The 27,568-nt window shown below is 29.9% G+C and overlaps 1 protein-coding gene across 4 annotated transcripts in view; it reads left to right on the top strand.

The window, feature by feature from the left end:
- The window catches only part of LOC129959518 (plexin-A2-like), a 667,102-nt gene extending 648,241 nt beyond the window's left edge, over positions 1 to 18,861 (top strand). For 3 of the 4 annotated variants that reach the window (XM_056072386.1, XM_056072387.1, XM_056072385.1), the window contains 29 exons: positions 124 to 238; positions 333 to 464; positions 1,015 to 1,122; positions 1,254 to 1,347; positions 1,450 to 1,634; positions 3,271 to 3,443; positions 3,621 to 3,750; positions 5,133 to 5,269; positions 6,298 to 6,486; positions 6,965 to 7,058; positions 7,181 to 7,432; positions 8,697 to 8,873; positions 9,094 to 9,343; positions 9,526 to 9,668; positions 10,380 to 10,510; positions 11,558 to 11,617; positions 11,720 to 11,797; positions 11,953 to 12,019; positions 12,146 to 12,292; positions 12,656 to 12,845; positions 13,238 to 13,341; positions 13,689 to 13,782; positions 14,092 to 14,189; positions 14,279 to 14,371; positions 14,472 to 14,641; positions 15,033 to 15,245; positions 16,065 to 16,140; positions 16,475 to 16,549; positions 16,989 to 18,861. In XM_056072386.1, the coding sequence (XP_055928361.1) occupies positions 124 to 238; positions 333 to 464; positions 1,015 to 1,122; positions 1,254 to 1,347; positions 1,450 to 1,634; positions 3,271 to 3,443; positions 3,621 to 3,750; positions 5,133 to 5,269; positions 6,298 to 6,486; positions 6,965 to 7,058; positions 7,181 to 7,432; positions 8,697 to 8,873; positions 9,094 to 9,343; positions 9,526 to 9,668; positions 10,380 to 10,510; positions 11,558 to 11,617; positions 11,720 to 11,797; positions 11,953 to 12,019; positions 12,146 to 12,292; positions 12,656 to 12,845; positions 13,238 to 13,341; positions 13,689 to 13,782; positions 14,092 to 14,189; positions 14,279 to 14,371; positions 14,472 to 14,641; positions 15,033 to 15,245; positions 16,065 to 16,140; positions 16,475 to 16,549; positions 16,989 to 17,090 (3,877 nt within the window). In that variant the 3' untranslated portion in view covers positions 17,091 to 18,861. The remainder of the gene's footprint in view (positions 1 to 123; positions 239 to 332; positions 465 to 1,014; positions 1,123 to 1,253; positions 1,348 to 1,449; positions 1,635 to 3,270; positions 3,444 to 3,620; positions 3,751 to 5,132; positions 5,270 to 6,297; positions 6,487 to 6,964; positions 7,059 to 7,180; positions 7,433 to 8,696; positions 8,874 to 9,093; positions 9,344 to 9,525; positions 9,669 to 10,379; positions 10,511 to 11,557; positions 11,618 to 11,719; positions 11,798 to 11,952; positions 12,020 to 12,145; positions 12,293 to 12,655; positions 12,846 to 13,237; positions 13,342 to 13,688; positions 13,783 to 14,091; positions 14,190 to 14,278; positions 14,372 to 14,471; positions 14,642 to 15,032; positions 15,246 to 16,064; positions 16,141 to 16,474; positions 16,550 to 16,988) is intronic. The other variant, XM_056072388.1, reaches the window with a different exon arrangement.
- Positions 18,862 to 27,568: the final 8,707 nt, after the last annotated feature.

Raw genomic sequence — 27,568 nt, 5'->3', positions numbered from 1 at the left:
ATTTTAATTTCGTTTATTTATTTTTGAAAGGAATTTATGTCGAAGCATGCATTTGGGCTCTGCCGCAATAATTAACTCTATTATTTCACTGCTGTTATTTAAGTGTACGTATTCTTTTTGCAGATGTACTCAATGTGTCTCCAGTCCTTTCCCGTGCGACTGGTGCGTCGGAGGACATCGATGCACTCATGACACTGGAGAAAACTGTCGCAATGACATATTAGTGACTGGCATTTCGGTAAGCATTGATTGTTATTATTAAGATGGGCACAACTTAATAAAAACAGATTTTCCCTCAGTAGGATCAGAATAAAATGCTTTCTCTTTTGCAGAGTATTGGTCCCAGCATTAGGTCTGGTCCTGGTTTCTGTCCGAGAATAAATACAACGACTGGAGGTTCTATTGAAATTTTAGTACCGTCTGGCATCAGTAAACGAATTCAAGTAAAAGTCGATAATATTCAGGTAAGTGTTTATTTGTTTTTTTAACATGTTATTTTCGTAAATAAGTGCATTTTTTTCAATTAAGTAATAAAATAAGAACTATTTGTAAAGTCAAACTGAAGATTTTGATACCATTGCATCTTCAAAAATATTTCATTACATAAATAAATAAATAATAACTAGAGTTTAACTAAGTTTTAAGTTAACTAACTAAGTTTTCAATTATTTTATAAATTTAACACGCGTTTAAAGATAAAATATACGCTTTTTATCAAATACTATAGCTACCAACCTGTTATACAACTATGCAATAAATACTTGCCTTTTTTATATTGGTTATAAGTCATTTGAAATAAATTGCATCGTATTTACACGAAATGGCGTATGGCGTCCTAAGAGTTTATTTCTTAGACGTTTCCGCTAATTTAAAATCAATTTGTTTCATCGATCGAACAACTTTTGAATGGGCCAGTGAAAAATTCTTTGAAGCAGTGCATATTTTATGGTGCATTGTATATAACTCTTGCATATTTTTATTGTCTCCTTACATTATTTTTACTTTCTCCTTTAGCCCATTATTGCGTCAACTAGATTTGTATGCCAGTTTAACATTGAAGGAAGAGTTAGACAAGTACATGCACAACTTTTAGGTGACACAATATATTGTGAGCCGATGGTGGTAAGAATAAATAATTTCTAGATTCCAAATTTCGTCAATATTTTTTTTATTCTTGAATTATATAATGCTAACCAGCAATTCGGTTATTTCAAATATTTAATTTTGATTGTTACTTTTTTTCTCTTTCTCAGTTTGCTTATGGAACTCAAGCACCCAATATTACGACGGCTTTTGCTGTTATTTGGGATGGCAGTAAGCCGTTAGACAATCCCGAAAACATTCATGGCAAGTATTTTAATCCCCATTATACCTGTCAGAACTTTTGAAAATTTACATCTTTATTGCTAGTTCTCATAATAAACAATGGTGAATTTTCTCCTCCTTTAGTTTTGGTTTATCGATGTCAAGGAATGGCACAGAATTGTGGAATTTGCTTAGAACTTCCGGACAAATATGCTTGCGGGTGGTGTCAGGACCCGCCATCTTCATGCCAAGTTCACGAGCAATGCAGTGCAGATCCAACTCAGTGGTTAGATCACAGTCAAACATGTCCAGATCCGAAAATAACGAAGGTAAGCTCTGTTTCAAAACTTTTGTTTAAATTTGATTCTATCAACTGATTCGATTTTAATCATACAGCCATAATTGGCTTTTGCAATGCGCTAGAACATTTAATGATGGCTATATTTTGCATCAAATGTTACCCGATGATCAGGACTGGTCTACTACATAAAGAAGACTACAGCAAAAAATATTTGGGGAACCTAAAATATTTTTTCAAAGATGAAAACAAAAGGAATTAAAACAAACATTTAAAAAATTGATGAAAAATGTATTTATTTAAATATGCTTATTTCATATTGAATAACGTTTGTAGGACGGGATGTAAAACTTTTGAAACAGCTGCTCTACGTAGCATCACAATTAGAAAAGTTTAAAAATTTATTGCTTTTAAAGCTGCCGGATATGGAGCCCCAGTGAGAGAACCTGCTTTCAGATATACCTTCATTTTTTTCTCCCTTCTGTATGGTCCTCAAAATATTTCCCCATATCCACGATGAGTAATAATTCATCATGGATATTTCCAAATGTATGAGGGAGGCGCCTTAGAATATCAGTTATCGCCGAAACGTGTTACAAGGATCAGCAAAACTGACCATTTTTGAAGATCGTCGGGAGCTTTGTGATTATGCTTTCTTTGCATCTTCTCCTGATAGTATTATCTTACTTAAAAAAAAAAAAATGGAATTTGTATTATAGGCTCATCAGTAAAATTTGTGAACGCTTCTAAATAAATCTGTATTATATAATTTTTAGTATTTTAAAATATAAATAAAAAGAAAAGTGAGCGTTTAGTTCTTGATAGCTATACTTGATAGCCTGAGATTGTGAGGCCCAGGTTGCATTGCAGCCCCCATACCTCCATATGGTTGACCTTGCCTATAGTCTGTGTATTTTCTGTAGACGGTTCAAGGTCACATTTTCTACCTCGTTATTGGTTGTCTAGTACTAGTAACGTGGTAGAAAATGTGACCTTGAATTGCCTACAGAAAATACACAGACTATAGAATTGGTAGAAACAGTTGTATAGCGAGGGCAGTATAAGCCCCGAATGCGACAAAAGTGCATGTTAAATATATTGATATGGTCCTCGTTTTGTAATTATTGCTTAAAATTATGGAAATGTTCTCTTAAACATTCTTAATAACGCTTTAGAAGAGAAGCCATAATCAGACGGACAAATGGGATTTTTAAAAAGAAGCGTTTGAAATACTGATTTTTAGAATTAAAAGCAATGAATTTGCAACTATAGCAGAATCTATTTGGAATATAATTAGTTGTAATTGTTACGAAAATACGTTTAACGGTACATAAATTAGTTTGAATAAAAGATTGTTTTGCAGTAGTCGTCAAACGTCCAACGGGAACAAAATAGAATTTAATATAATTATTTTTCAGTAAAATTTCGTATTGAGAATTGGCTGATGAAAATTACTGAACTAAAATATGAGAAATCTTCTGTTACAAAGTTATATTTAATATCATGGAAGAAAAGCAACTACCTCATAGCGACAGCAGACGTTTTTTGTGAATCAATGTACTTTTTCCATTGCTGCGTTTTCTATTTTATTTCACTGCTGGTAATGCACTGTATAAATATTTATGTTCATTTATACTTATCTCTTAAAATTATGTGTTTACTTTCAGTTTTACCCAGAGTCAGGACCTTGGGAGGGTGGTACTAATATAACCATTGAAGGGATCAATCTCGGTCGTGTATTTGAAGATGTAGCTGGTGGAGTAAAAGTTGTATATGATGCTGATGGTAGAACCATTGCAGAATGTCTACCTCACAAAGAAAATTATAGAAAAACGAGCAAGTATGTATATACTTTTTAATATTCTCCTCTTATTTATTACTTAAAAGTAGTTTTCAACTGAGTCTTTCCGATACTGACCTATTTCATAAAATATAAAAATATTATTATATTTTTTTATTATTATCTTAGCTTGAAAAAAAATTACGGAAAATTTACTAACGAAATTTTTTATTTTAGGATTGTATGCCAAGTGGAAAGTCCTCGCAATTTAACAACTGGTCTCGGTAGAGGTTCGATTGCTGGTCCAATTGTTGTCAAAGTTCAAAATGATTACATTGCAAGGTCAAAGAAACATTATTCATTCGTTGTAAGTACAATTATATGAAAATTTTATCCTTACTTTATATACTACTAGCCGCCTTTGGCGACCAGCCGGTTCGCCAATCTTAATGTTCGTTAAAATTTTAATAATTAAATATTTTATGCAATTTCTACTTTAATAGCTTCTTCATCAAAATATTTTAAAACTTCAAATTTTGATTATCATATAATTCATTCATAATATTATAAAGGCCTTCAGTCATAACGTAATATGTATCTCTCTCATTTTCTGTTAGCACCCGTAGAATTTATGCTTTAAATTAAAGTGGAAAGAATTTATCTTCAATTAATATAATAATATTTTTTACTGAAACAAAGCATTTTTTTATAATCTGATTACTGAAAATAGAGTCACTCAGCGTTTAAACTTTATGGGTACTAAAGAATATCTTTTTTAATTTATGTAATATCTCAAGAGTTGGTCAACAAAATTTTCTTAGATTCATTATGAGCAGATCGATTCATTAACAATGTTTAAATTTAGATTCTTCAAACACTAAGAAAATAAAACGAATCGTTTAAAATAAACGGTTGAAAACAGGTTTTAAAAAAACTACTTAAAAAACGATGTACTTAAAACTATAAGCATATACAAAAAATATATAATTAACATAAATACAATTTACTTACAAAAGCATGCAACTAACCCAAAAATAATTTAAATCATCCATTGATAACGTTGTCATGGCAACAATCAGAACAGAATGCGCATGCGTGAATTTTCTTCGCCGGTTACGTAACGCAAATACGTGATTTTTTCTACGCCAGTTGGGGTAACGCTATGCGGATTAGAAATTTTTAATTTCCTTTATTCTGTTTTATTTTAATTCAAAAGTACTTCAGAATGAATCTGAAAGATTGATTCATTAACAATGTTTAATTTTAAATGCATCAAACATTAAGAAAATAAACAGAACCGATTGAAATAATCCGCCGAAAAATTTTAACCCTAGCCTCATTACTGTTGGGAGAAAAAAGAAACTGAAGCCGTTCTCGTTTGGCGCTGGGGATAATGGAAGATTTTTTTGGCGGAAAAGTTGGCGGTGGGGAAAATGGAAGATTTTTTTGGCGGGAAAGTTAGTTTTTAATTAATAATTAAAATTCTAATTAAAAATTCGAAAAAAGAAACCCCAGGTGCACATTCCCAACCTCCAAGGTATACATGTACCAAATTTGGTAGCTGTATGTCAAACGGTCTGGCCTGTAGAGCGCCAACACACACACACACACACACACATTGAGCTTTATTATAAGTATAGATAGATATAGATGAATTCTTAAGCTGGTGCCAATTGTAACACATTCCGAGATTAAAATAAAACGTATTTAAATGTATTTTGCGATACAAATGTAATTTTTGTCCTCTAGAATCCAAGAATTACTTCGGTAGAACCAAGCAAAGGTCCAAAATCTGGCGGAACACGCTTAAGAATTTGGGGATTGCATATGGATGCCGGAAGCAGAGCTGAAGCTTTTGTAGACGGTTTGGAGTGTAAAGTTACCGGGTAAGTAAATTAAATTATCGTTAGGATTTTCCCATTTAGCACAACGTTGAGTGCATTTTGATAACGTTTAGTTCTGTTTACAGGCGATAATAATTTATTTCCATGATGCAATTGAAGGCTAATTCTGAATAACATCTAGTACAGAAGAATAAAACTTGAAATTAGTTCAGTCACGTATGAAAACCATCTGTTTTGAAGTTAGGGACTATTTGCAGTTGCAGGTGCTCATAAAATATTATCTCGGGTAAAGTTTGAGGTTTAAATACGTGTCACTGTCAGAAATATATATCTGTTTTGATCCTTAAAATAGGTCATGTTTGCCGTCTGCAATTATTTACATAATAAACTCTCTGACATTAACATAAATCTCGCACCTGTTTACCGAGTTCAAAGATCGACTTGCATTACAATTACTTTCCGCATGGGCTGTTACTGTAAAATGCTTGGAACAGATTTTAAAATATATCAAGTTAATCGTGTTCGCTTAGAAAACTGAATTACATATGGTGTTAAAAAAAAATTTCATTATAAAAAGGTCCCTTGAAAATATTTTATAAAAAATTAGTTATTTTAATCTCTTTTTAAACTTTCTGCTTCATTGTTTGCCTATGGATTCTAAATCCACCGCGCTTTTGCGCATGCGTTAGGATGGATTTAATTCGACAAAATAGGTGTGAGAGGAAAGATAAAAGGAGGAGATGTTTATATTTAACAATAAAGTGAATTCCAGAAGTGTGCACATCCTTCCGCGTCCCACCCCTTAGTGAGATAAAATCGTCGAAAAGTGGTCGTCTGAGGCTACTGAAACGGACAGTACAGCATGTTTTATTATATTCTAAGTACAAAAAGCTATATACATAGAATTTTTATTTTCTTTTTCGTAAAAATTATTTTCTAGTATTTTATTTACTTTCCAGTACTTTAGCAAATTCATTGCGTTCTTAAGTAATTAAGATATAAAGATTTTTCAGTTTATTCCCCGTATTTAATGCGCATGTTGTAAGAGTTAACATCTTAATTTACTTCAGAAGAAGAAGAAACTGTGTCGAGTGCATTACTTCTGCTTCAAAAGAAAAAGGTCCAGGGAAAGTCCGAGTAAAATTCGACAATGGATTGAGAATATTTGAAGATTACAATTTCCTGTACGTGGATGACCCAATAATTCAACATGTTGAATCAGGTTCAGGACAACGAGGAACTCCAAAGGGAATACCGAGGTAAATTATTCCATTTTGTGGATGTTTTAAAACTGAATTAATAATTATTGTTTTTATTTATAATATTGACAGCAAAATGAAAAAAGAATTAAATGCATATTTTTGATTATTAATACGAGAAAAATTAATTTGATGAACATTTATTAAAAATATAATTTTCCAGAACAATTTCAACAGAAATTAATAATTATTTCAAAATTTATCTTCATAAATAAAACATTAAATAAATTCTTAAAATTTTGCGAACAACTATCATTTTCTTTTAGTTTAATATAAATTATATATTAAATGCTAGCATTTTTTCTTCATTTTATCATATTGAAATTATTAAAGCTGTTTTGAATTTTTATATTAATTTATATTTATAAGATATTAATTAACATTCCCTTTAAAATTTTCATGACAATGAGAATTCTGTATTTTTTAGAAATGCTCATTACTCTTGATTGCAATATTCTTTTTTTATTTATATGTATAGTGGCGGGATTAGCATAACTGTCCATGGAACGAATTTAAATGCAGTTCAAGAGCCGATGATGTACGTTTTAGTTGACAGCCAAGAATACACTAGTGTAAGTATTTTAAAGCTGACTTTATAACTCCTTTTTCTATTTTTTCCTTTTTTTTTAATTTATTTATTTACATTAAACTAGTCATATTTGAATACTCATCGCGAATTTTGAACTTTTTCCAGCCCTGCAAAGCTGAATCTGCTACCGAAATGAAATGTCGAAGCCCAGCTGTACCGCCTTCTAAAATTGATTTCTCTGGCGAAGAAGCTGTTGAACTTGATTTTGGATTTCTTATGGACAGTGTTGAAAGAGTAAAAAATCTGAGTGAAAGACCAGGTTTCCCTAAGTTTTACATGTATCCGGATCCTGTGTATTATAAATTCACTGAAGAAAACAACATCAAATACTACAAAAGCGATTACTTAACAATAAATGTAAGTTTTTTTCCCATTAAATTAGCCGTAAATACTCTATTGTTGCATTTTTTTTTTTAATTTAATGGCTTAACGTTTTTTTCTTTCAAAAGTCTTTAAATAAATGCATCTAATAGTTTGTTACCAACATCGTTAAAAAAGAAACTCAGTACGTTATGTAGTCTATGACGGATTTCTGAATAGACAACTTAAGCGTAGGGTTACTAGGTTGAGGGGGGGGGGGGGGCGCTACAAATCAATTAAAGAACCTCATTTTTCTAATTTCGAAATAAACAAGTTTGTAAAAAATACAAATTTTCTGAATTACAAACTGCTAAAATAATTCTTATATTTTATCAAATATAATTGCTCAGGATCTTTTGTTTGTAATAAAATCTGCTTCGTTAATAGAATATTTAAGAACATCGAAAATCTGCATCAGTAATATTTCCACCTGGATGCCGAGTCGTTTAGAATCATAATAGATCTATAAAAACAAATACATTCTTACAAAGTTTATAAAATAAAAAATTAACATATTAAAACTACGTTGATACGCGAAACTAAATCGACGTATTTATTTAAAGAAGGGCTTGGTAATGTGCATTGTCCCGAACCGCAAAATACCGAAATCCGTCATTGCTTGCAGGATAGAAACTGCTCTTACCATATGCAAGAATATTTTAACAAGCCTTAAATTTTAAATTAATGGCGAGTATTTTAGGTTTCCCGTGAAATATAAAAATAAATGGGATTTATGGTGCTTGTCTGTGGTAATTTTTTATGAGATGAAGTAACCTTTTTTGTTTTTCCATTGATTGATACCGATAAACTGAGTTCTAAGATTTTAATTCATCGTGTTAAAATCAAATGATGAACACTATATCATGATAGGGACATTATACTTGTTTCTTTGCCAAATCGGCATTAGGCTTCTTGGGTTTTCGATTTAATATGCAAATATAAGTGCGGATACATTTAAAGAAAATCTATTTCGAATTTGAAACTTTTTATTTTTAAATCACTTAGACATTAGGCTACCGTAATGTTATAAATAGTTGAAAATACATTAAAAAAATATTTTTAACAATTTTTATTTACTTTTTTTTTCCATCTGCTTTTTAAATTACTTCCTTGAATAACACTAATAGATTCATCTTCTTCTCCCCCCCCCTCCACTCTTATCACGATTAAAGAATAAAGAATTTTACAGAATTCTATACTGAAAACTTTTGTGCAATCAATTTTAATGTTGCAGTGTCTAGAACTTGTTATTCTTTTTAAGGGCCAAAACTTGGACCGAGCTTCTCAAGAGTCTGATGTGATTGTGCGAATTGGAACTAGCTACTGCAATGTTACATCTTTGTCTCGGTCCCAACTAACTTGTCGACCACCAACTTCTCAACCGTTAGCTCGTGATGCTGCTGGGTTCCCCGTTCCGGGTCAACTTCCCGAAGTTGTTGTAAGTTTTCGATTTTTAAATTTAAATCACAAATTTTATTACATTTATGATCATAATAATGTAGGTAATTTATTGATTCACTTCTAAAGCAATGAAATTAAAAATATTTAAAGTTTACTTTTAATAATGGTATCGATTTGTTAGTTTACGTAGGATGACATGTACTTTATACTGAGATATTTAAACCTTCGTATTGATACAGCTTGTGTTTATTTCATAGGTGGAAGTTGGCGACATATTGAAATTTCCTATTGGAAAGTTGAGTTATGAATTACCGTCATCTCATGATAGTGCTCTGTCCAAACCTGTCATCATTGGTGTTATAGTTGGCGGCTGCATTCTTGTTATTATAGTCATTATTATTTTGATTGCTTACCGTCAGAAATCAACAGAAAGTAGTCGTGTATTGAAGAACATGCAAGAACAAATGGATGTGTTGGAATTGAGAGTAGCAAGTGAATGTAAAGAAGGTAAGTAAGATAATGTAAACTTTCCATATCCTATTCTCGTACATGATATCTAGAATTAAAGATTCTGTTTTCAAACCGTAGATTTATTTTAGAAACTTTTTTTTTTTTTTTAATATTTCAAAAATATTCAGTTAATTTTGAATTACGCCAAACCATTGTGTCATAAAATATTGTTTTTATAGCTTTTGCTGAGTTGCAAACAGAAATGACAGATTTGACTAGTGATTTGACTGCTGGCGGCATTCCATTCTTGGATTATCAGAGTTATGCAATGAAAGTTCTGTTCCCGAATTCTGATGATCATCCTGTTCTGAGAGAAATGCAGGTAAATGAATGTTTTATCGTAGTTTTGTTAAGTCTTTAGGATGCGTTAATTCGAAAAATAATTTAAAACTTTTCTATTAATAATATTAAATATAATTAAAATTTTTAAAAACTAGATGGACTTTGGAATCTTTAAAAATGTACCTCGTATTTTTGTGCTAGGATTTTAGACTTCAATTGTTATTTTAAAATATAATGATGAAATTAATTACGTATTTTGATGTATGTTTGATCTAATAGTTTTTTTTATTATTATTTAAAAAAAGTTTTTATAAATGGTTTCATTATTGAATTTCTTTTCAAATGCCTCTGTAATTTGACGAGAAACTATTCTTTCATACGTTTACAGAAATTAAAGTCTTAGATAATATTTTAGTTCTGTATTTACGCGTTTCGATTCTTTATACTGTTTGTGGTAATAATTTATCTAGCATGTTCATACACCATTAAAAATATTTTTATTTTATTATAAGTTTTTTTTTTTTTTTTTTTTTTTTTCGTTTTTAACTGAAAAACTTTGGTAATAAATTTCTGTTACTTAATTATTGTTATTTATTCTTAGGAGTAAATTATTCTTTTATATTCCTAATAATTCGCTTTTTATTCTTATTTTAATGCATTTAAGCGTTCTCAATCAATTTGAAAAATCGTTTAAGAATGAAGGTTTTTATACCGCGAAGTTTTTAAATTATATTATATTATATTCTTATAGCTTGATCCACTGAAAAAATCCTACATTGAAAAGGGTCTACGCCTCTATGGTCAGCTGATAATGAATAAAATTTTCCTTCTGTTATTCATAAGAACTCTGGAATCTAATCGTTACTTTTCTATGAGAGACAGGTGAATATTTTTATTTATAATTATTTATATGTAATTTTGCTACTTAAGTTACTATCCTCGGTCTCCCTTAAAAATTATATATGCAAATATTTATATATTAAATTTAAATTATCAAGATTTTGTTCCAGATTTTTTGAATTTCAAAATGTTTTATTTTGAATAGAGCATCAAACAAAATAATGAAGGAAATATTTGTTTTACCGTAAATTGTTGCATTTTTGTATTATTTTTGTATACTCATTGATTTATCACTGTACTATATTTTATAAATTTAATATTTGCATAAAAAGAAATAATTTTTGTAGGAATAATGACTCTAGATGTACTATTGTTTATAAGTAAATTTCTTTGCTATAAACAATTTGATATCACATTTTATTTCCTTTATATCAAAACTAATTTAAAATGAAGGAAGTAGCGATATTGGCTCCCACTAATTAACTCAGCAAGAAGTGGGCCTTTGGAGAATGGCCTTTTAAAAAAAGTGACTTAAGGGTTTGATTGATACGATCTGTTATGTAAATAAATAAATAATAATAATAAAGAATGGAAGAATCGCTATCTAAGTTTCATTTAAAAATACGAGTAAATTAAAAATTTCTTTAGAAAATATATACAATTTGTAATTCTATCATTGCAATCCAATAATATATTACAAATTAATTGAATAATAGATTACAATAATAATAATATATAAACTTTTTACTATATTTTTCAATATAGTCGTTAAAGTATTAATTCTCAAGAATACATAATTTTTATTAAACCTACTTACAAAATTATAGAATTTGTTAAATCTGTGTGGGAAAAAAATTCCAGGAAACTTTTTTTTGGGGTGGGGGAAGGGTTATAGAGGAGATGAAAAATTAATAGCAGTGTAGCAGGCGGGACGTGGTTTTCCCAAATCTGCCAAGAGCACAAAATCATCTCGGTGTGTTCCTGATTCAGGGCTATTAAAGCACCCCCTTTTCCAAATATCGATTTCAATTTAAAATTTACGATAAAATTCATTTATTCATGTGTCTTGATAGTAATTAACTTTTTTAGGGTTAATGTTGCATCATTAATCATGGTGACTCTTCAAGGAAAGATGGAATATTGCACGGAGTAAGTATACGTGACTAAATGCAAATATCATTCAGTGAAATTTTGGTGATATGTTTATTATTGTAATTATGGTTGTTTAACTTTTTCTTGTATTTCAATTAGCATTCTGAAAACCTTACTTGCTGAATTGATTGAAAAATGCATTGAAGGAAAAAGTCATCCCAAACTTTTATTAAGGAGGTATGAATTTCTTATATAACATCTTTAGATTTCGATAAAAAAAATGTGTGGTATTGCCTAGTGTATGATTACTTAATGGCATATGTTTACATTGTTTGAATTTAAAATGCCTTTTTTGCATTATTTTAAATGTATTTATTTATTTTCAAAATTAGGACTGAATCAGTTGCTGAGAAAATGCTGTCGTCTTGGTTCACGTTTTTGCTGTACAAGTTTTTGAGGGTAAATATCATTTCACTAAAATCTAAAATTTGGAAATGTATCACTATTTTTTTTTTTTTTTTTTTTTTTTTTTTTAGAATTTCGCGTTAGAGAATTTTATAAATGATCCCTACTTCTTTCTTGCAGGAATGTGCTGGCGAGCCTTTATTTATGCTTTACCGTGCAATAAAACAGCAAGTTGATAAAGGGCCAGTTGACGCCATTACTAGTGAGGCAAGATACTCCCTGTCTGAGGAAAAACTGATCAGGCAGTCAATTGAATACAAAAGCATGGTAAGTAGAACACATAGTATTTTGATATTAGAGTATTTTCTCTGTTATGTTTTTATGTTAAATTTTGATATACATTACTGACTGCCCGATAGTTGGATCAATGAATTCTGAAGTATAATTTTTTTATAAATATTTTTGTTTTTAACAAAAATAAAAAGATTCAAATGGTAAACGTTCTGATTAGTGGAATTCTCATGGATTTACAAAACATCATTCTTTTACAATATAATGAAATAATTCTCACAAATAAGGCATAAATGCAATGCTTTTGTGAACTAATCTTTAACCACTTAATCGCTATTTACTTCTCTTGTAACATAACTGAATAAAATAATTTCCTCTGTTTTTTTCCCCCTTTTTTAGACTGTTTATGTATCCATGTCTCTTCAAACTCAATATGTGTCTGGGCTAGAACCACCTGGAGAAAATATTGAAACCCCTGTAAAAGTTTTGGATTGCGACACAATTCTACAAGTGAAAGAAAAGGCTTTAGACACTATCTATAAAAGCACTCCATTTACTCAAAGACCGAGCAAAGAAGATTTGGATCTTGGTATGTAGCTAAAAATAAATATAATTTAATAACAAAACGGAATATATCTTAGTCTTTTTTCTTTCATATTCAATTAAGAAATCTTAAATCTTTATTTAAAAAAACCAACCTTTCACTCATGTAAGCACTTGTTACCAGCCATGTTTACTTTTTAAACCGTTATTTTATTTTAAAGCAATACTTTCATTCAATTTTTTCAATAATTGTTATTTGAATAAATTCCATTTACTTAGTATTATAACATTTAAATTAATTTTGTTACCGAATATTTAAAACAGTGTTTCGAAATCAGTGTTCTTTTAATTAGTTGTACTTCGAAAATGTAACGTAATTTTAAATAATTAATTATGCAAGGAAAAAAAAGCATGATTCTCAATAAAATTCTTTGGCAGAATGGAGAACTGGTACTTCAGGACGTCTTACTTTGTCCGATGAAGATGCAACAACAAAACAAGATGGAGAGTGGAAACGGCTCAATACTCTTGCTCATTACAAGGTTTGTAATTGAATACCTAGAAAATTCCTGTTGCTTTCTTGTTCTAATAGAATATGTATTTGCTCATGTAGATTTAATTATGATCAGTCTTATATGCGTGCATTCTTAGTTTATTTGTTAGAGATATTCTTCATCATGAGAATTTCATTTCCATGTTCATTTAAAAATATTCTCTAGTCTAAGCAAGGTTTTATTTATTTAGTGAACATACTGTCAGATGTCCGACAGATTTCATTTTTTAAGGATATGGTTAATCTTTCGAACTAATCATTCTTATTAAGAATGTCAGGAAAAAAATAATTTGCTTGCAAATAATAAATGCTTAATTTTATTTTACTTAATTATAGGTTCCAGATGGTGCTCTCTTGACTCTAGTGCCAAAACAGTCGTCCATGTACAATCTCTCCATTATGACAGATAAGGTTGACAGACATAAATATGGTAAGGGATATTCTTGTTTTTAACAGTTTTATCGTATACGAACCTCTGTGCGTTCTTATAGTTATTCATGAAATATTCTTTTATTTTTCACTCTTTTATAATGCTATTTTAAAGTATGAATGCAATTATTTTAATTGAAAATATAGTTAATAAATTTTAAAATAATTAGTTTTTTCTTCATTGATTTTCAAAGATTTTATTGATTGCCTCTTAGATATTTAGGGATAAAATAATGTGAAACTGTACTCATCTTATTCTATGAGTTTATGAAATATCCTTGCTTAAAAAAATCTTATTTTTCAATTTCAGAGACTCTAAACTTTTCTCTTAAAACAAGTCCTACTCTTAGTCGTGCTACTTCACCGTTAAATCATGATCCAGAATCTGGCTACAAATACTGGCATTTGGTGAGAAATGTGCTCTGTTGTACATATATGAAAGAAATTATTCAAGTTTCTCTTCATGCTCTTTTCTAACTTTTTTCTATATGCTTTAGGTAAAACACCATGACGCAGAAAATAATAAGGAAGGTGAGCGAGGGAACAAAATGGTGTCTGAAATCTATTTAACTCGTCTTTTAGCGACTAAGGTATGTAGTTTTTAGAAAGGCATGGGATATTTTATTGTAGAAAATGAAATATTATTTACTATATTTGACATCATTTTTATTTTCTTTCTCTTTTATTCAGGGTACCTTACAGAAATTTGTAGATGACTTGTTTGAGACGATTTTCTCTACTGCCCACAGAGGGAGCGCTTTACCTCTTGCAATAAAATATATGTTTGATTTCTTAGATGACCAAGCTCTAAATCATGCAATTTCTGATCCTGAAGTTGTTCATACATGGAAATCAAACAGGTATATAAATTAAATTTTTAATTTATTACTAAATAATTACAACATGTACTTAACTTACTTTACAAAGATCATAATGTAAACATGTTTTAATTTTATAATATTTTATGGAGCAAAACCTTTCAGTTTCTATATTCCATTTCGGCAGCTTTTAAAATCATTTACTTATTTTAAAGAGTCTTATGGAATAAGAAATATATTTCATCTTCCACAAGTGTACTTATAATAGAAAATAAATAAAAACAATCTCAGTGGTGCAACGATGGTTAAAAAATTATTCATATAATTCTGAAAGAATGCTATTTAAATAATCCTTAAATATATTGATTAATTAATTATATATATTATATCGTGCATTGACTTGTTATGTATATATTTTTATTTTCATTTTTAGCTTGCCATTGAGGTTTTGGGTAAATCTAATAAAGAATCCTAATTTCGTGTTTGATATTTACAAGACAAACATTGTGGATTCTTGTCTATCTGTGGTAGCTCAAACATTCATGGATGCATGTTCAACATCTGAACATAGATTAGGAAAAGATTCTCCTAGTAGCAAACTTCTTTATGCCAAAGATATACCAATCTACAAAGATTGGGTGGAGAGGTTAGTAAATGATCTACTTTGCTTTGTTTTTTAATTGTTTCTTTTAATCGTAACTTGCAATCACTAATGATACTATATTTTTTTATTCATATTCTTTTTCTTTTTTTCTCCTTCTTATTCCTTTAAAAAATAATGCTCATGATTAGTATTTCTTGCATTCAATTTTTTTTCTGCTAAAGTTTTACTGTACTTCCTCTATGATTTTTATAAATTAATTTTTAAATACATCATATATTAACGATTCATTTCAAGGAATAACACAGAAATAAAAGCCTCTTAAATTTTATTGGCATGACGTTTCAGAGTCTTCTTATATTATATAAATATAAATTCTTATAAAACTTTTTGTAAATATCCCTTTAAATAGTTTTAAAGGCCTTTTTAAAGAATTTAAATTTTCAAAGTAATATTATTTCAAGCTACAAAAATAAGATAAAACTTTTAAACCTATATGAAATGCCTTTTAAAACGGACATAAACTGTTAAAAACTAAGACATTAAAATAATTTTAAAAAATCAAAATATTTGATTGAAAGAAAATTGTAATGTTCTTTTGTGTAAATCTTTTACTCGCTTGATCAATGAAATCTCTACAGCAGAAAACAATATAAAGTTTCATTCTTTGAATCTATCTATAATGCTACCTTTTTTAAATAAAATGTTTATCATTCCTGATATTATTTCGATATCACCTCAGGTATCGGTAAGTTTATTTCTTTTTAAATATTGGTTTGTTCTACTATTAGCAACTTAAAAGTATATAACTGAAAAATTAGAGAAAAAAATATGGATGGGTTAATTTTTATATCTTTCCTGTAGATATTATCAAGATATCCAACTTATGCCAGCAATAAGTGACCAGGATATGAATGCCATGCTCGCCGAAGAATCCAGGGTACAAATTTTATTTTTTCACTTTTCCTGCTGCTATGAAAGACAGAATTAAATTTATTGGGTCCTTAAATATGCTTGATCTCTTATTATAAAATCACTTTGGTGATAGCTCGTTTCTTTATTGCATTAAATTACAGCACATTTTTTTTTTTTTTTTTTTTCGTATTGCTAAAGGGAAATAATTTTATAAATATTTGTGATTTTTCTTTATTCCATAATATTCAAATTTATAAAATATGAAATTTAAAATAGCTCTAAACAGCTTTCACTTATGATTGACTAGTTTAATATTGTTCTTTTTTTTTTTCTTTAAATATGATTTCTATTTTTTACAGCTTCATGCACACGAGTTCAATACAAATGTGGCCTTGTATGAGCTCTATAGTTATGCAGTCAAGTACAATGATCAGGTAAGAGTATTAGAATTTTCTGGGACTCTCACTTTACATACGATATGAATTTTATAATTTATGTATTTATTGCTTATCAAAAATACTGGATCAATTAGCATAATTGTAAATATTTTTAAATATTGATTAGCTTAGGATTATTGATTTCTGTTGTAAAATTGTTTCGCAATTAATTTTAATAATCATTAATAGTTGTAGTTATATCGGAGATGAAATTCATGAAATGAAATGTCCATTACAATCCTTAATTTTGAATAAATAATAACTTTTTGGAAGACCATCGCTATTGTGTATAAAATACTTTCTTCGAACCAAAAATTTATGATCTCTTTAAACATCCTAATTGTAGATATGCCACCTATATTTTTTATTATTTTATATTTTATCGTCTATTCCATATATGAAAATAAGTTCATTAACGTATTTTTTTCAATTTCAGCTAATGCAAACGTTAGAAGAAGATGAATTTTCAAGAAAGAACAAATTGGCTTGGAAATTAGAACAAGTGCATGCAATAATGAGCGGAGAATCAGAAGCATGACAGTATTACTGGCAATCCGTGGACGTGTGACGCTATTAATGTCCCAGTGTGCTTTGTCAAACCTTCACCGATTGCCACGGCTCGGTTACAAGGACTTGCTGCCACTTGTTGGGATCCTCCGTTCTACACAATTAGGATACCCTCTGAGGTGCGAATGGGTGCAATAAATTACATTTTCACCCTTTGCCCCCAGTTCCTAGACAGCAACGAAAAATCATTATGAATGAATGAATCTTTTAGGTACTGAAAACACTGTGCGCTGGACAACAGGATAAAAACTTGTCACAAAAAATAGCCAGCCTGCTTTCGGATGCAATGTGAATATTTGTAGAAATTAAATTGTTGTGTAAATGCAGGCACCTAGTGAGTCAAGCTCAAGCTCATTATATTGGTTATGGTGCCAAATTATGGCAAGCATTTCTGTTTGTTTTCAATAGTTGGCCCTTTTTGGATGCACCTAGTCTTTTACTATTGTTCATCCCCTCTTTGCATCCCCCGCTAAAAAAATTATTATCTCACGATCAAATGTTCACCAACTGCATGTGCAACTTCCAGTGCCTTTGTAATGCATGCTTCTGAGTTCTTTTGAAAATTAGAAGCCATTCCAGTTTTACCCTTAGTAGCCTTGACCTTGAGTCTTCCACTTTGTGTTCCTTGTCTATGAACAAAGACTTGTTTATTTATCTCATTATTTAAGGGGCCTTCGTGAGTTGGTATGATGTTTGGAAACAAATAATGAACTGAAAACCAATGAAAAATTAAACAAGGCAATATGTAGAAATATATATCTATATCTATATATCTATATTATACAATCTTACATATACATACATATAAATGTATAGATGAAAATTAACGCATATATATTTGTATGTATGTATATGTATACGTACACGAACACATCTGTGCACTATCGCTACACGTGGTTACTGTTGCATTTTAAGGCACGGAATAGGAACAATTTACAGTGCCCATACAAAGTAGCCAATAGAACGTAGTTCATCTACCAAAATCTAGTTCCCAGTTTTAAGGACTGCACTGTGATAGACTTTTTATTTTCTCTCACCCCATTAATGCCCATTCCATTTGTTTTATACACTTCCATGTAATTTTGTTCCACAAAATATGTGCAAATAAGTATAAATGTGACAGAAGGAGAAACAAGAATCCTTCATCTTCACCATTTGCAAGCTATACATGATGAACTGTCGTCCAAAAAGACAACTAATTTCATCCAAATTGAAGAAGGTTGTAATCTGATGTGACTTTTGAATTGTGTGCCCTTTCTTTTCAAGTCTATGTTTATGCACAGAAAGAGCTCAGTGGAAAGAACAGTGGCACATCTATCACCAAACTGCTTATGCATTCAAACTTCCTGGGAAAAAAACACCTAAAAATATGCTAAGTAGTGATACCAAAGTCACAAGGGTTTATGTGCTTAGAGGATGAAAGTTAAGCAAAAGACACTTTTTTGGTACAACCTTAAACTTTGTAATATATTTATAGCATATTTTTATTATGATGTTGATTTAGAGCCTCTACCTTGCTCAAAATGATTTCCTGCATTAAATTGACACCAACAATAAAAAGAGGTGGTACAATTTAATATGTTGCTCCTCCTACATATAAGATTTTTCAGTTTAGATGATTGGTCCCAATTTTCAGCACACAAATTGTTTCATAATGCAGGTAATTACATGACCAAATCACGAATGTTTCTCACAAAATTTCTACGTGTATTCAAGTTTTTAATAAAATGTAATAAACATGACTTGTGATATTTTATATGCTAGTGTGTCTGAAATTGTGTTAACATTTTTATTGTGTTTTGTTAAAATCTGTTCATCATGGATCATCAACAATAAAAAATAATTGCAATTAAATTCACTATTTGTGGTAATGGAATTTATACATGTTTCACGTTTAAAAGAGGAATTTTGAGCTCTATAATATTTCACTGTTTTAGCGCTGAATAAATAATTATAATTTATATATTACACGCATTAACCCTTTACCTGCATAATCTTACCGAAAGATAACTAATAACCCCTCAAAACACAGAAAAGAATCCCTATACTGAATAATTTAAAAAAAAATGTTCTCTAATAATAATGACTAATGATGACTTAACGCCATTTATAGGATAATTTAATTCCATTATTTAGATAAATATTGGAAATAATAAGCATTTAGTATTAAAAGTGCAATAAAATAAATACTTAATTAATAATGTTTATATTTACACATTCGTTGGCGAGAAAAAAATTAATCCAAAATTGCAGCTAAGTACATGCAACATATTCGAGATTAAAATAAAGCAAGTAGCGAAATAGAATTTTGTTGTATCGGTTAAAATGAAGTTTAACAACAAAACTTAATTAAATGCTTTAAATAAAGCAAATTATGAAATATTATTCAGTTAAAACATCAAAATCGCCGAGTGATTCTAGTAAAGAAATTTTAAATTGATTTAAAATGGATAAAGAAAAAAAAAATATTTATTTTATGATTTGTGAAACGATACGATATTCTTGGAAACCTTTTCTTTACGTCTAATTGCACAGCAAACGTGCAGTATGATGGGACTAAGCTTTAAAATTTCATAGTTAAAAACAGGGAACATTCTCTATTAAACTGTAACGGAGAGTGAAGAATGCGGTTACTGCGAACACGATTTCTAACTACCTTGATTTTATGTCAGATTTTACGTCAGAAAAGCATTATATATGTCTTCAAATGATATTCTTGGAAAAGATTGAAATTTCCCTTATGGTGAGCTAGTTAAGTTTGCTTTATATTGTCTGGTTCTAAAAATATGTGTGAAAGTTTGCTGGGAATCAGGTAATATCGGAAATTCTTTCCATTTGGGCCTCGCTCCTCCCAAAGTCAGCCCTGTCTGAGGATTTTATTCACAAAAGCTGGCAGAGCATACCAAACATCCACGCCTCGAATCTATCTTCCACAATCTTTTTCATTATAGACTGCGGATGTATGGTTCCGCTAGTTAAAACGCTCTTCAAAAATTAAGCCCAGCACACCATGCAGTTCTATTGTGGTCCGATAACTTTAGAACCTCACCAGTTAAAGACACATATGTTAATTGCCGTGAACTTACTCTGAATATGAGACGGCAAATACTAATTATCTTTGAATTAAATTATTATTTTTTTTAGAATCGCATCGAATTCACTTCATCCATTTTATAACTACAAGCTACGTCATTCACTTCTCAGTTACAAAAGGCAATGAAAACATTTATTCCACCATGCTTTTGTAAAATTTATAATATTCTTTCGGAACTGAATTTAAGCCGCACATATATCTCCACACAATCTGCAATCATTTCATTCCCATGGAAAATCTATAGCTTTTGTTATTTAAATTCCTTTGAGAATTTCTCTAAATTTGAATCAGCAGATGCAAACTACCAAAAAATTTAATGAACACCGATCTTATTATCCTAGTTTTATCACTAGTTATACTAATGAATTTAAATCCACCACAAAAACATCTTTTGATGGTATTTTTCCAAATAACAGTTACTGTTTCCAGCTTCGTATACCATGTTCCTTATTTTAACAGCAGAAATCGCTGTAGCAGTGATTTATGTTGGAAAGGATTTTAAGGCCTCTCTAATGTTACATCAAATATATCGATTGTTTGAGTGTTTTACAATCATTGTAATCGTTGTATCTTCATAGTCATCTATCGTCATACAGTTTTAGAATTTTATGACAAATTTTACGTTCGTTATTTTACCATTTTATTTTATTGGTAGAATCCAATAAAATAAATGTTGGCAATGAAGAAGCTTCTAAGATGGCTTCCAACCTCTATAACATAAGAATACCAGCATGCGATCTCCAAAACAGACGAAGAACATTATTCAGATTGACAGAGTGAAATAAATTTCATGCAGAAAAACCTAATATACAGAATTAGAATCCTTTTACTGACAGGAAAAGTGTTATTCTAACACGCTTGTGTGTTTGTTGGTCATGCGCAATTCGCACATAGGTATTTGTTACTTGGTGAACAGCCTCCTATTTTTTCGCACTGTGATGGTTCCTCTTGCGTTTTTTCATATTCTGAAGTCCATTGTTCAATTCACTGCGCCTTCGTTTTTTACAGACAACTTCAGATACACTGACGGCACTAATTGATAATTTATATCAAGCTCACTTTTTCGCATTTTAAAAATCAATTGGATTTTTAATTTTTGGATCAATTGGACTTGGAATTCGATTTAGGTCAGTTTTGCTTTTTTATACCATGTTTTCAAACTAATATTGGTTTTACTATCTTTCCTAACATTATGTTGATAAGCTTTTCACCATGATTTATTTATCTGTCATGGTTTAATTATTTTCGATAGATAGTATGGCCAACGAATAGCTTTTGTGCCAACGAACGTAAACTTGTTTGATTTCTTCTGTTTCATTTGGATTCGAGTCAGTTATCCTTCTTATTTTTTTTAAAAAAAAAAACTATATCAAGTTAGAAAATAAGTCGCTCAAGTTTTTTAGATTCAGAATGCGTAAAGGACATTACTTATGGAATTGAATTTAAATTCAATTCAAATATGGCTGCGGGTCTTTATATATATTAAAAAAGCAGAAAGTTCACTAAAGAACTTGTTTTTGAATGTTAGAAACCATTTCACTAAATCAACGTTGTCTTATCTAATGTCGATTCGAATGCTCGTTTACCACGCTTCAACGCTTTCATCTTATTGATTTCAATATGCCGGCCATTTCAAATATGCCAAACACATAAAAGAGAACTTATTTTTTCAATAGAATAATATCCCGTTTGTGCTGCACAATTACTTTTTATAGACAAAATTTTGTGTGTTCCTATTAACTAAGATATTATTAGCTGCACCAGATCCCATTTCCTGTTGTATTATTTTCCAATTACCGCAACTATGGAAATTACGAAGTCCATCTCAAAATAGCCCTGGCGTTTCTTTAAAATGGAAGGTGAATATGACTAAATTAAATCGCTACTATTGAAGATTTTACAAAAGAATTGTCTGCATATAATGACTTTGTAGTAATTGAAATGAGATGTTTTATAATACAAAACAAGAGAAGAGATGCATCCCCCTTTCTAATGATAATTTTGTAAACTACCTTATCGGAAATAAAGTCTGAAGTACTCGTACCCACACTCAATTATTTGGTGATCAACTTTTTCAGTCTGCTAAATGCTTTACTTTTTTGCACCTAACAAGGGTTCACGTTAAAAATCCAGTATGCACATCATGAGACCTTTCTCATTCTGACCCTTGCACATATCCCGAAAGATGCAATAAATGTGGTAACTAACATAAATCTACATCTCATTCCTACGTCTTCCTTACTCGTGATTAAGCTATCTTAACTCCTAGCACTCTACTGACGCCATTACTGGAATATCGGGCTGCTATACTTTACGCATACTTTAATTTTAATACTTTAATTTTTTATTCAAATAGTATCAACAGACTTTTACTAAGATCGCAGTTACTAATCAAAGTAACAGCATCGTGATCATGAATAAAAAACTGAATTGTATGTGTTTTATGACTAAAGTAATGCGACCCAATATTGCCGTAACGGCACCGGTGGATAAGAAGATTAAATCTAAAAGTTAAATCTGGAAAGTAAAGAACTGGTAAAAGCACATGAAGTCAGACGAAATTTCAAAAAATATCTGTTGTAGCAAAATATTCTAAAATTGTTAAAACTAACTCGGTTTTAGCGTGAAAATTTAAATGATAAATCCGAACAAATTTCTCGGAGCTCAACTTCAGAAGAATTGCTTTATGGAAGCCCTCCATAAAGCAATTGAATATATTCTTTACAAATTTATCGATTGACTTAAAACTTCTAGATAAACCATCATCTTCTTTGAGAAAGAAAAACTATCTTTCTATTACAAATAGCGATATGAAATTTCAATGGCATTCGATTTTGTAATATTACCTAATGCAATTAACTATTAGTTGTTTTTGTAAAAAAAAAAAAAAAAAAAATCTTTCAAATATTCTTCATTTTCTGTTACTTATAGTTAATCTTTTTGTAGAATGTTATTGAGAAACCATTTGAACCTTGTTTCTTTCCACTACTTTTGATTACTTTTATATCCAATTACATTGGGTTAGTATAAATTTTATACTTTAGAATTGTTGAAGCATTGGTAATAAAAAGATTTGGTTAATATCCCCTCCCCCTTCCTTCAAACAGAATTCTGAGTTTTTCAAGAGAACTTTTTCACTGAAAATTAAGATTTTCGATCCCATATATAATATTTTTTTAAAAAAAAAAAAAAAAAGTCGTATAGAAGACGGAAGTTCAATACAAGGGATCCCCATAAGCGCACCACAAAATTCCGATTTGAAAATTTTGATAATTAAAGTCAACACAGGCTAATTAGTCAACAAACTCATAAAGTATGAATTTATATGCTTCCACTTGTTTTGACATTAAAATAGCAAAAATAGTTTTAGATTCTATTACTGAAACAGCATTTATCTTTAGGGATTTTAATTTGCATCGACCACTTCGATGCTTGCAATGGCTTTTCCGGACTAACTAATAATTTTGATGACTGGCTCACAGACTTTAATTTTGTTATTTTAAATATTTCATCCACGATTCACACTACTGCTACAAGGAATCAAACATTATTAAATCTTTCTCTCTTCTCCAAACAATATTCCGCAATGCAGAGTGTTTTGATCGACTCTAGTTGTCAGCCCATAACCCTTCCTCAAAATAAACAAAAGCATCCTATGAATACTCTTACGTAGAAAGCACAAGGGAAAAATGGTCTGTACTAAATTTTAAAGTTGTATTTATTGAGTTAACAACAGCTCGCACCACACTTAAAGAAATACTTCACTAACTAAAAGTAACATCTAGGTTCTCATCCCAAGGTTGGTCGATACGTACGAAGAGGATTTATCAGAGAGCGTACAATTTCGCCCTTGACTAGGGGCATTAGATCATCTTGGAATGCTAAACATTCTCTCAGGTTGATATATAATATTTCAAGATATAATTTCGCATGCTAAAATTAAAAAATCAATCATCAATAAAACAGAAGAAATACATAAACACATTCGTATTAGAATAAGGAATAAATATTTATTATTTTTCATTGGCAAAACACAAATTTGAAAATTCCTCGCCTATATAACCCTGATTGAATATGAACATCAACAACATGAATTTTTTCACCAGATCCAAGAGTAACATCTTTAACTTTTCGCTGTAAATGGGCTATGTATGGATAAACAGGAGATCAAAGTTTTAAATCATTTTCCTCAAATTGCCATTTTGAGTACTGTTGGAAGTGATTTAAATAATCACAATACCACCGTTTCCAAATGAAATGGGCCAATTATGTTTTTCTTTGCCATTAAGAGAGCATATTATCAGGTTAGTATATTATTATTATCTCTGATTCTACTATTGATGTTATGGATCGTTGTATGAGCAGCTAATGACCAACAAAATCAGAAAGTTTGTCAGGAATTTAAAATTCTTTCTATTTGAAATATAATAGAAAAAAAAATCCTCGATGGTCAATTCACGCTTACGTGACAGTTAACAAACTACCCGCCCAGGTTCAAAGTTCGACCGTTCTGAGCGTTTTCAGGATGTCTTTTGATAACGTTAAGAACACTGAAGTTGAATTTTGAATTTTATCTAACGAAATAATCACTAGAAAACTTTTCTTTTTTTAATGACAAAATTAATATTTTAATAAATTTTCTATAAATGTTCAGTGGTAATGTAATTATATTTCTTAAATAAGAAATTTAATTAAGTATTTTCAATAGCAGTTAATGTTTTAGGTAGCTTTGGAGATTAAAGCACCTAATTATTTCAAAAGGAAAATGGAAAAGGGTGAGATACGTTAAGTGGATATATAACATTTAAGTATTGTCACATTAGGCAGTGTAATTTAAAAATATTCAGAAAAATCATTTGTGAGCAAAAGCACCACTTTTTGACACATTTTTGTACTGAAACTTTTATTCAACAAATAACTAGCACATTATCTGAATTACATGAAATTTAAAAATCATCTAATTACAACAGAAGAAGTAAAATAGTATACGGCAGAATAGTATACGGATCTAAATATTTCTGCTTATTAATAAAAAAGAATCTAAAATAAGAATTTATTTATGAGGTTTTGACATATCCAAGATAAATGCATTCGACCACAAATGTTTGGAATCCAAAGCGCAACTCATTTTCTTCTAAAATAGTTTAACAGCAACTTTTTAATTGCATTTCTGAATCATTAGATAAGTTTTGGTGCAGAAAATTCACAGAAAAGAGGAAAATACTTATTAATTAAACTCAATTAATAATTAAAATAATTTAATTTCTAACTTCAGTTACCATCTGCAGGTTCCTATCAGGAAACCACAATCTTCCTTGTGAATACTGTCAGGGAAAGTGTTATGAAATGATGAACGTTTGATAAAAAAAGTACTTTCAAGCATTGGCAGAATAGAAAAAGTTAAGAAGTATTTCTATAAATCTCTAAACTGTGTTCTTGAACTCGTGTGTGATAAAAAAGTGAAAATATCTATGAATTGAATATCTCTGCCAGTTTTACAGACAATTCCATGAAAGTTTTTCCTCTGCTTTTATTATGGTATATTGTACATTCTTTAATTGGAATTTTTATTTTTTGTATTTTCCTTGCTTCGCCGCTAAGGGCGCTGTAACATTGTCTCATTAAATTCAGGTTTATCCTTTACAATAATTACACATTGTTTCCCTAGCTATCCGAAACGCCGTTTTGAATTTAAGGGGCTTTTCTAGCCACCCTGTATATTAGGATAAATACGTATATATTAGTTGCTAAAAGATAAATCAATTAAGATAACTGAAAAATAATTGTGCAATCATGTAATATAAAGCAATATTGTTCTTTATACAGGTTTCGTAAAGAACCAAATTGTAGAATAAATTTTTTTACTAGAGGAAAAAGCTTTTTATTTTTTTATTTTTCAGGATGTTTATCCTAAAACTTTTCCAGAATGTATACATATATTTTTAAAGCTTCGAATCTTTCTAACCTTAGAGTCAGAATGGAAGATGGAAAAAATAAAGTACTACATAGTTAAAAATATTTGCTATTAAACCATAATAATTTGTATATAAACACTAGATTTCTTTAAAATAATGGATCTTCAGTTTCATGACACTTTAACAGTGACTTTTAAAGTGATAATAAAACGAAAAGAAATGATCTCTTTGTTTTGGAAATATTTTCATCTTATATTCTTTTGCTACAAGTCTCTTTGTCTGAAAATGTCAGTAGTTTTTATAATGATTTTAAAATCGATTTAGTGGTAAAAAAGGCCAATTGAATGAAAGCGTTAGAACAATTGCTTTATAAGGTATCATGATTTAAAAGATTCATAGGAAGGATATAAAAGTTGAAGAAAAACATTCACTTTTTAAAAAAAATTTCTTTAAAGAGATCTTTTATAATAGAAGTCTTACTTGCAAATTGATAATTTGCCTCTTTAAGTAAACGGAATTATAAACTCAGCTGATTAAGTCTCGTAGGACAAAGAGAGACAGCAGTGGCTTCATGATAACTTTTACTTGGTACAGAATATCGGTACCCTTTACTATCTCCAACTTCCGGAACCAAATATTTTTTAATTGATAATAATCTCTGTATGTGCAATTTTAAGTAGTAAACTTCGACAAGTAAAGTAGTAAAACGTTTAACTTGTGGTTATTTAAAAAAAAAATGCTTTCAATATCTATAAAAAATTTATATTTAAAAGTGCCTTTTTTTTTTTAAAAGAAAAAAGTAAAGAAGAATGACAAAGTTTTTAAGACAGTTTAAATATTATTTAATCATCTGATCGTAAGACTCATAGGACAAGAGTATTATTGTCCTGTGAGAGTAAGATTCATTGGACAAAGAGTATTAATGCTCTATGAGAGTAAAACTCTAGAATAATACTGCACTGAAACACTAGTTACATTTTATATTGTCATTCCCATTATTTTAATTAGATTCCTTATAAGAAGACTACCTATTGCAAATGATTCTTATGACACGACTTCGGAAAAATTTCGACAGATCTTCATCGATCATAATTCCAAGAATCCCAAACCATTTCATTGAAAAATTTATATATATATACACCATAATTTTGCAGATGCGTTGCCGAAAAGAAGACACTTTTGGAATAAATTCCAATTTATTTTTCGACGGGAGGGCAAAATTTGTACACGAGAGGAAGTGATAAAACGACGCATCTATCTAGACAGCTACACAAGAGCAAATTTCGAGATACTTTGGTGATTTTAAGAAGAATTCCTTCTTTTTAGGGATTTCTTTGACACGTGCAGAGTTAGGAAGGGGAATTTTAGGTATCTTTGAAACTATGCCGCAGGTGTTGGCGAATCTTATCCTTTCTATCTTAACGTAAGAAACCAAAAACA

Source organism: Argiope bruennichi, chromosome X1 (genome assembly GCF_947563725.1).
Source record: "Argiope bruennichi chromosome X1, qqArgBrue1.1, whole genome shotgun sequence".
Lineage (NCBI taxonomy): Eukaryota > Metazoa > Arthropoda > Arachnida > Araneae > Araneidae > Argiope > Argiope bruennichi.
This window is presented reverse-complemented; position numbering and strand designations above follow the sequence as displayed.